A 9,692-nucleotide genomic window follows, 5' to 3' on the forward strand; every position below is an offset into this window, starting at 1 on the left:
AACTCTAAACAACTGTGGCAAGTATCTTTCCTGACATTTATTATGCAAAAACCTACTGGATCCGACATTATACAAAACAGTGAATAAAATATAGAATGTAATATAGCCATTCTAATGGAATATTTTGTAACATCTGAACATGATACTGTTTGGAAAAGATGCAACTTAATTTTTGTTGAGTTCAAAACGTGGTCAAACAATCCAAAAGAACAGCTAATATCTGTGGAACGCTTACTATGCCAGCCATATAAACTCACCAAAAAGCTCGTACTAACACCCTAAAGGAGATGCCATAGTAACGACTCCGGATTTACCAATGAAGAAACAGGCTCAGAGAGAACAGGTCGGGTGCTCAAAGGCAGAGCAGGGATTCAAACACAAGCCATTCCACTTTCATGCCTCTCAGCTGGGAGTATTAAGAATGGCCCTGATTTCTGTAAACAATAAACCCAACAAACACAGAAACTATGCACACACACATATAAGTACCTGTCTTTGCATAGAAAAGGTCCGAAAGGAAACAATACTCTTAGCAGTATTCATCTCTGAGGAGCAGGATCAGGGAAGGAAGTAATTTCCCTTTCTACTCCTCCGTATTTATTGCTTGACACTAAAGCGTGCCTATGCTACTTTTATAATTTGCAATCAGAAAAACTGTGTAACTAGCTGGTATTTACTACTGAGTGCTCACATTCTCATGGAACAGCACTACAAGCCTGGAAGGGTACTATTACCACTTTCATTTTAGAAAAGCAAGACAAAGTTCAGAAAGAAGTAGTTTGCCTCAGCTCACGTGAGTAAGAGAGGTAACGCTGAGATCTGAACGTGGCATCAGGGCTCTTAAGCGCTGTATTAAACTGATTCCAGAAATGAAAAACTAAGAAGAGAGGGGGAAAGGGGGAAGGAGGAGGAGGAGGGAGCCGGTGCAGGGCCAGGCCAATGGGACCAGCTGACGGGGCACTCACTGTACTGGATGTAGGGGTGGTCACGAGGGATGCGGTCCAGGCTGATGTCGTGCTCCTGGCGTCGGGGCACCTCCGAGTCAGCCATGCGGGGCGAGAGGGTGACGATGAGGCCCTCCACGAACTTGATGGCATGGGTACGGATGCCGTCATTGTCAGAGTCCAGCAGCAGGATGATGTCCCCAGCCATGGCCGACACCATATCCCAGCAGGCCTCCTGGAGCTCACTGATCACCCGTGACTTCACCATCCACTGTGTGTGGGCCGAGGAGGGGCAGACAGACAGGCAGATGGGGACAAGACACCAATCACCGACTCCACAACTCAGAGATCCATCAACGATGATAAATACATTCACTGGGGACATGTTCACTGAGTTACAACTCCGTCCCTGGCCCTGGGCTAGGTGATGCAGGGGACAGGACCCAGTGGTGACCAGGCCAAATAAGGTTCAGAGGTAGTGACAAGGCTGAGTGTTGGAGGCTCAGATCTTAAAGAGGCCAAAGGAACAACAATGCCGACCTCTCAAGGTGGTGGCAAGAGAGTAAATGGATTTCTTCCTCTCAATAATGTTAATGTACATCACACCACAGTGTGGACCCAGCTGGCCCATTTGGTCACAAGACCTGGTTCTCAGGGACCGTTTGCGGAATGCATAAATGGATGGATGGATGCAGGGAAAGATGGGTTAATGGCAACTCCTGGGCCTTTAGAACTTAGAGCCCCTCGTTGTCTGTCCCTAAAGATCGACAGCACATCTTGACCTTGGAAGACGGGATCTGACGCTGGTTGTGGGCTCTAAGAGGCGAATGAGGCCTGTCAGGCTGGGGCAACCCCAGGCGGGCAGGGAGCCCCTACCTGCAGGGCCACCTTGTAGAGCTGGGTCATGGTGAGGATGGCCTTCTTCACCACATTCACATTCTCATCCCTCAAGAGCATGTTGAGGTTCGCGATCAGTTTCAGCAGCAGCTCAATGTCTCGCTTGCTGGGGATGGAAGAAGAAAGGCAAGGTCAAGGTGGCCTTTGTGCAGGTGATGGAAGCCTGCGGCTTGCAAGGAAAGGGAAATCAGGGCCAGTGTGTCAAAAGACTGGGAGGCAGATAGGCACCCGTCGTGTCTGCCAGCATCTGGTACCTTCGGACATAGGTGAGCTCGACCGTGGTCTAGGTTGGTCCTGCAACGCCCACTCTCTCATACTATTAGGGCCCACAGTTCACCTAAGAGGCAGCAGTGCCAGACCACTGGTGTGAATCTGAACAAGCACCTTTGTCTCATTTTGAATAGTTCCTACCTGGAGGGCTGTTGTGAAAACTGCAACAATACATGTAAAGCTCTTAGAAGGGTATAAGAAAGCATTCAACAAATATTAGTCATTAATATTTTAAAGCACTCTGTCTTATGTAATCATGAGTTCTGTTTACTAATTTGTTTACCTAAGATGGAGGGCTCTGAAAGTAGGGGATTCTTTCCCATCTGAGTACTAGCAGATTCTCATTTTTTGTTGAAGGAAAGAATGAAAAGGCCTTCAATAAATATTTGTTCAGTGAATGAATAAATTCAAGGCTACACCCAGAGCTCAGAATGTGAATTTTTACATCATGTTACAATCTTAAGTTAAATATTAAGCTAATCAGTCAAAAAATATGAAACTCAACTATCAGCTACATGAAGGCAGAAACAATATCTGTTTTTATCCAGTTCTATTTCTATAGCCTGACACAAATGCCTGGCACATAGCAGTCATGTGATACATATCTGGAACAAAAAGTGTTTTGGCAAACTCAGAAAACATACCACAGATTGTCCCAGTAATCTATGAAAACTCTGAAATACTATGTTACTTACCTGAAATTAATATATTATAAATCAACTATACCTCAAAAAAATATCACTCTTTTTTGCTTGTTTGGAAAAACAGTTAAATTTTTAAAAATCAAAAGTGCTATATATGCTAACATGTTAAAAAAAGACAAAACTAGCATTTATCAGTGAGGAGAGGGAATGGCGGAGGGGCAAGATGGGGTAGGGGGATTAAGAGGTACAAGCTACTACATACAAAATAGATAAACTTCAAGGATATATTGTACAGCTCAGAGAATATAGTCAATATTTTATAATAGCTGAGTGGAATACAATCTATAAAAAATTTGAATCACCATGTTGTATATCTGAAACTAATATATTATTATAAATCAAGTATACCTCAATTGGAAAAAAAAAACTCCCAGTAAAAGATGGGAGATTGAGAATCTGGGCAATGGTGTTATGGACGTGGGTTAAAATCCCAGCACTGCCACATACTGGCTGTGTGACCTTAAGAAACGCACTTCACCTCTCTGATTCATAGTTTTCTCTTCGGTTAAATGGGCCAAACAAATAATGCCATGTGTGAGGATTGAATAAAAAAGTGTTTGGTACAGCAAGGGAAATGGTTGAAAAATGGTCGGATGTTGTTTACAGTCTGGAGGCAGAGTCGACAGTCCTTACTGATGATGTAGATGTGAAGTGCTGAAGAAGCAGAGGAATAGTGGACGAGTCTGAGACTTGGACCTTATTAAGTATCTGCTGGGGAATCAGGGAGGCAGAATGCGTGTGGAAAGCGGAGGGCAAGACTCTCAGGGCAGGAGCAGGCCAGGAGCCCGAGAGGCCGACTCCAGCAGCACCACGTACCAAGCCTCCTCGATGAAGCCGATGACAAACTTGCGCACTTCGATGGACTTGTCTGCCTGGAAAGCGATGATCTCCTGCCAGGGTCAGGAGGAAGGTGGGTCAGAGTTGCACCAGGATCCCCTCCCTTATCCCTACACCCATATCCCTTCTCTCCTGTTGGCCACTCACATCCAGGAAGTTGTCCAGTAGTGTGGGATCTTTGTTGATGATCAGTTCCTGCACCTAGAGGCAGATCGGGAAAGAGGGGGACACAAATATAAAACCAGGGGCCGGTCAGTACAGACAGGCACGCAGAGGAGAAACCCGCATGGGGGCAACAGATACGTTCAGCTCAGGTTCAGCTCAACTCCCAGCATGGCCTAGGCAAGCGGCTTCCCTTGAGCCTCAGTCTACCCTTCTGCAAAATGGGAACCAGAAACAATAGCTTACAGGGCTACTGTGAGGCTTCAAGATGCTACAAGGTGGCGCAGGTCCTAGTGGACCAGTGACCATGAGAGGTTCTGTGGGACTCCTACCTTCCTGAGGCTCATCCAGCAATTCTCTCCACGCCCCTTCTGTTTCTACTCCCCATTAAACTGATGCAATTCAGCAGGCATTTTATCACAGGGTAGAGCCCATTTCTTGAGGCCTTTGTGTAATACCTGCCAGGCTCTTTGGAATAAGCCCCTCCCAAAAACACTCTCACAGAAGCTCGTGCCTACGAGCCAAGGCACTGTTGGTGAACAGCCCTGACAACCACCCCATAAGGGAGGCCCCGTCAGAACCCCACTCACTGCTGAGGTGGCATTGGCTACCCAAGGCCATGTGCAGAACAGGTAGAACTGGGGTCCCCTGAACTCCACCTGCCTCTTGTTCTGAACCACACTCAGCACCCCCTAATTCCTCATCCTCTTTTGCTTCTGTACAAGCTATTCTGCCCTCTGCTCAAGATACTCTCCCTCTTTCCCTTGGCCTGGTTCTCTCCTTCTCCTCCAGGTCTCAGCTCAGACATCCCTCTTCCAGGAAGCCCTCCCTGACTGCCCGCCACTAGGCTGGGTCAGAAGCCCCGTCTAGGTTCCACACCTCCCAGGCGCCTCCATCTCAGCCCTGCCTACTCTGAGTCCCCACTGTTGGGTCACCTGCAGGTCCTCCCCACTGGACAGGACTCTGGTGGAGAAGAAACTTGAGGATCAAAAGCATAGCATTTGGAGTCTGAATCCAGCATTCAGGTCCTAGTTCTGTCAGGTCCTAGCAGAGTGACCTTGGGCTAATTTAAGCTCTGAGACTCTACTTCTTTCTCTGTAAAACAGAGAAGAAACTACCCTGCCTCAGAGAGCTTTTGTGAGAATTAAACGATGGTGTGGCCGAGCAGCGCTGAGTGCCATATCCTGAGAGCTTAGACGTGGATGCTAGCGTCAGTACCCGTGCCCTCTTTGCCGAGGCTCCCATCCCGGCTCCTCTCGTCCTGCTTAGCCCAGCGTCACCCTCTTCCCCTCACCTGTTTGAGCACTGTGATCTTTGAGTCGTTGGTGATCAGTGCTGCCTGGTTCAGGAGATCTACCACCTGGAAGGAGGGTGGAAGGCAGGTCAGCCCAGCTCCTACGGCACTCCTGAGATCTTCCAACTAGGGGTGGTGCCCCCAGAGAGGGCCCGGGCCTCCCCACTCCACACCTCTCTCTCGGTACTCACTCTCTCTGATGTGGTCATGCCATCGATGCCCGGCCCCTCCTCTTGAGTGAAGAACTGTGATGCCACGCTCCGGCGTGTGACGCTGTCCCCACTGCTGGCTGCCATGGCTGCGGCCCGGTACCCGCTGGAGAGGAGGATGGAGCAAGCTCTGGGCCGTTACTCCACTGTCTGTGAAGGACCCAACCCTCCTTCCCAGCCTGTTGGGTCCTTTCAAGCCCCTCCTCCTTCCAGAGTCTGGATCTGACTGTATGTATTCTTGGGGCTATAATCTGGGGGAGACTGATGTCTCCCGGCTCAGAGGCTGTACCCCATGGAGAACCAAGCCTCACCTCCAGTACTTTACAGAGAGCAGGCTGACCACAAACAACTGCTGGAGGGCTGAAGAGATGCACGCAGAGCAGCCACCTCTCTCTGGTCTCAGTGCCCCTCGTCTCTCCAGCTGGGCCCTCCACACAGCAGGTAAGTACTCAATACATCAGAGAAGGCCTGATCAAACAAATTATACTTCTGCCATTTTCTGGAATTTTATGACATTGTGTTTCAAAAGAAGTGGGGGATATTTCTGGACATCTCTCCCGAAGTCACACTGGCAAAAATCAAGAAATAAGAAGGATATCAATTACAACACTATTCCCAGTAGCAAAAGACCGCTGTCAACCCGAGTCTTCTCAAATAGGGAGACGGGCTGAAAAACTGTGATACATCCACAAAATAAAATACTACGCAGCTGTAAAAAGGAATGAGGCAAATCTCTCTATGTGCTGATGAACAGTGGGCTCCAGCACATACTAAATTAAAAACAAAGTGAAGGCAATCTTTACTCTATGTTCTCTTTTCACAAAAGAAAGGCAAAATATATGTATTTGTTAAAAAAAAAAAAAAAAGAGTGGAAGGAAAAACCAAAAAGTAGAAAAGGGAGGAAATAGGGAAAAAAAGGATGGGTCTCAAAGAATTGTCATCATGAAAAGATGACAGTGACAGTCTGCTGCCTCACAGAGGAATGTATACGATTCAACTGATTTTTGTCAAGTTTGTGATGTATGTACACAGAATGACCTCAGGCAAGAAACAGCTGGGTCTCAGCTGTCTCTTCTGTAAATCAGGGATGGCAACAGTGGTGATCTCCCAGAACTATTCTGAGGATTAGATGAGTTAACACACATAGTAAACATAAGTATAGCTATTTTCACGTGCAGGGAAAGAGATCTGAAGGCTATTGCAGAAAACTGTTAATAATTTGAGGAAGTGAAAAAGATGCATCTTTTGAAAGAACCATAATATACCGTACACAGCAGTTTATACTCAACAGGTATCTGCTGAATGAATGACTGTCCAACAGCCTCCTTCCCGGTCTCCCTGCTGCCTGTCACCCCCACATCTTGCTTAGAGTCAAAGCCAAGTTAAGTCCTCACCACGGCCGGGCAGACCTTACATGAGCTGGCTCTTCTGTTTCTGCTCTTTCTCTTGGCTCTTTCTGCTCCAGTCACTCTGGCCTCCTCGTCATCGCACCAACATACCCCTTCCTCTAAGCCTTTGTGCTTCTCTTCCTTCTACCTGGATTACCCCTCCCTTCAGATACTGCCACAGCTCCCTTCCTCCTTATCTCCTTCAGGTCTCAACTCAAATATCCCAGCAGCAAGGTCTTCTCTGACCATCTGATTTCAAATTTCCATTTACTCTCCCTCACGGTCTGTGTCGCTTTGTTTTTCTCCATGGTATGGATCATTATAAACACACTACATATTTATAAGCTCCATGAGGGAAGAGGTGTGTGTGTTCACTTTATCCCCAGCATGGAACAGTGCTTGGCACCGAGTGAAGAAGAAGAAGTGAAGTCACTCAGTCGTGTCCGACTCTTTGCAACCCCATGAACTGTAGCCTACCAGCTTCCTCCATCCATGGGATTTTCCAGGCAAGAATACTGGAGTGGGTTGCCATTTCCTTCTTCAGAGATCTTCCCAACCCAGGGATTGAACCCAGGTCTCCAGCATTGTAGGCAGACCGTCTGAGCCACCAGGGAAGTCATCTAGTAAGTATTCAATAACAATCTACTGAGTGTGACTTCCCTGGTGGTCAGCGGTTAAGACTCTGAACTTCCAATGCAGGGGACACAGGTTTGATCCCTGGTAGGAAACTAAGATCGTACATGCCACGCAGTGTGACCAAAAGATTAAAAAAAAAAAAAATCTGCTGAGTAAATGTCAAAGGGCTTCAACAATCACTGGGCTTAGTATCCCTCAGTATCCCTTAGTCTGCCCTTTGGCTCTGGGAATGCTTGAAAAATAACAGCTAATATTTATTGAACATTTAATATGCACTGGGCACAATTCTCACCCAGTAATTTATTTAAACCTCACAACACCCTATAGCCCATCAAGCTCCTCTGTCCAGGGGATTTCCCAGGCAAGAATACTAGAGCGGGTTGCCATTTCCTCATCCAGGGGATCTTCCCAACCCAGGGATTAAACCTCAGTTTCCTGCACTGCAGGCAGATTCTTTGCCACTGAGCCCCCAGGGAAGCCCCAATTCTCATATTACAGATGTGGATATATGAAATCCAAGGAAATAAAATCACTTGATCAAAGGCTCATAACTTGTAAGATGCAGACCCAGCAGCCTGGCTGCAGAACCTAGCCTTCTCAGTAGTGCACTGGACTTCGTCTCTAAAAAGAACTGCTTCCCCTGCCCCCCAGCTCTGTTCATGCAAATTAAAGGTCACGGCCACCCAACAATTCAGTATACTGCTGTTTCCCAGCAGAACACAATGAACGCTTTCATGATGAATTTTCTTCTCTTTTCATGATGAGAATACACTGAGTCACCCAAACTTTTTACCTGGTGTCCTTCCTCTTCCACTGTTGGTTTTTTTTTTTAATGTATATCCGTATTTCATTTGGGCTTCCCTATGGCTCAGCTGGTAAAGAGTCCACCTGCAACGCGGGAGACCTGGGTTCGATCCCTGGGTTAGGAAGATCCCCTGGAGAAGGGAAAGGCTACCCACTTCAGTATTCTGGTCTGGAGAATTCCATGGACTGTCGCAGAGTTGGACACAACAGAGCGACTTTCATTTTCAAATATTTCCTCTACTTTTGTCAAAAAGGAAGAATATGATAAACACTGTTTTCCATTCTGCTTTTCCCTTAATATATGCTGCAGTACATTCTTTGTCTCTGGTTCCTTTTTTACCCCCTTCCCTCATTCCTTTTTACAGTTTCATATTTTATTTTCTGACGGCTATCCGTTTTTTCCCTGCCAATCTCCCTACTAAAGAACATCTGGGGGTGGCTTGTAGTCTTTTGCTATCAACAATAATCATCGTTTCCCCTTCCGTCTCATTGTGCTCCTTATAGAGTCCTGCCGCCCCACTTCCACCTGGAGTACGACGACTTCCCTTACATACAGAGTGGCCCCCCGAGAATCGTTCATTCATTCAACGAACCTTAACTGGGAGTTTTCAGCGCGATTCCGCAGTGCTGGAAACACAGCGGAGACCGACAGACACCCAGTCCCTACCCACCGTGGGGCTCATGGTCACAGACAGGACTAACAAGCCACACAAATAAAGGTTCAATAACAAGTGAGACCCCCCCAGTGACATGAAGGAAAGGAACAGCGACCAACAGGCGGATTTCGGGATGGACGGCGGGAAAGGAGGGCTTCGCAGAGGAAGTGACGTTGGTGCCAAGATCAGAAAGATGAATGGGAGTCAGCCAGGCGGAATGAGTAAAAGGATGTTGCAGACAGAGGGGACGGCATGTGCAAAAAGCCTGAGGCGGGAAAGCGTATGGCGAGTTTGAGGAAATCGAAAGGGCAGTGCAGCTGGGCGAAAAGAGGGACCAGCAAATTGGTACAGCTGAGGCCGGGCGCTGCGGATGAGCCTTGGCGGCCACGCTGGAACTTTGCCCTGAGGGTACTGGGGAGCCACGGATGGGTCCAAAAGCTGGGCAGAAACTGGGGTCCCGAGCGTCACTGCTCCCTTCTCCTCTCAGTGTCCTCACTGCCCCCGACAGCGCCCCTAGCCTTTCAGAGTCCTTCCTCCCTTCGTCCCTGGCGCCCACGCTGCTCGCCCCCCGCTCACCGCGGCTCCGGCTTCCGTCCCCCTCGCGCCCCCTCAGCAGCGCCTCTTCACAGACGCCGCCGCCATCTTCCGCTCCCCGCCGTGACACTACGCAATCACAGCACTCGGCGGATCGCTGGGAAATGGAGTCCACTCTGTACCAGCGCCTCCGCCCCTACCGCGCGAGCGGCCTTCCGCCCACCCCCTCGGCGAAGCCCGGGCAGACCTTCATTTCCGGCTTTCGGGCGCCATGCCTCTTGGGAAATGTAGTCCTGTGACAGGAGGCGGGACGGAAAGGGGGCTGGAGGCTTCTGGGAAATGGAGTTCACGGAGACT

At 48.4% G+C, this 9,692-nt stretch overlaps 1 protein-coding gene across 3 annotated transcripts in view; it reads right to left on the bottom strand.

Moving 5' to 3' along the window:
* The window catches only part of SYMPK (symplekin scaffold protein), a 33,068-nt gene extending 23,605 nt beyond the window's left edge, over positions 1-9,463 (bottom strand). The window contains exons 1-8 of one of the 3 annotated variants that reach the window (XM_052656939.1): positions 9,378-9,463; positions 5,629-5,885; positions 5,300-5,423; positions 5,109-5,174; positions 3,800-3,853; positions 3,632-3,705; positions 1,821-1,947; positions 966-1,215 (exon numbers count right to left, since the gene is read on the bottom strand). In XM_052656939.1, coding sequence (XP_052512899.1) covers positions 966-1,215; positions 1,821-1,947; positions 3,632-3,705; positions 3,800-3,853; positions 5,109-5,174; positions 5,300-5,404 — 676 coding nt within the window. In that variant the 5' untranslated portion in view covers positions 5,405-5,423; positions 5,629-5,885; positions 9,378-9,463. Of the gene's footprint in view, positions 1-965; positions 1,216-1,820; positions 1,948-3,631; positions 3,706-3,799; positions 3,854-5,108; positions 5,175-5,299; positions 5,424-5,628; positions 5,886-8,134; positions 8,219-9,377 lie in introns of those variants that run through there. The other 2 variants (XM_052656940.1, XM_052656938.1) reach the window with 2 other exon arrangements.
* Between the last annotated feature and the right edge of the window lie 229 nt (positions 9,464-9,692).

This window comes from Budorcas taxicolor, chromosome 18 (assembly GCF_023091745.1).
Source record: "Budorcas taxicolor isolate Tak-1 chromosome 18, Takin1.1, whole genome shotgun sequence".
NCBI lineage: Eukaryota > Metazoa > Chordata > Mammalia > Artiodactyla > Bovidae > Budorcas > Budorcas taxicolor.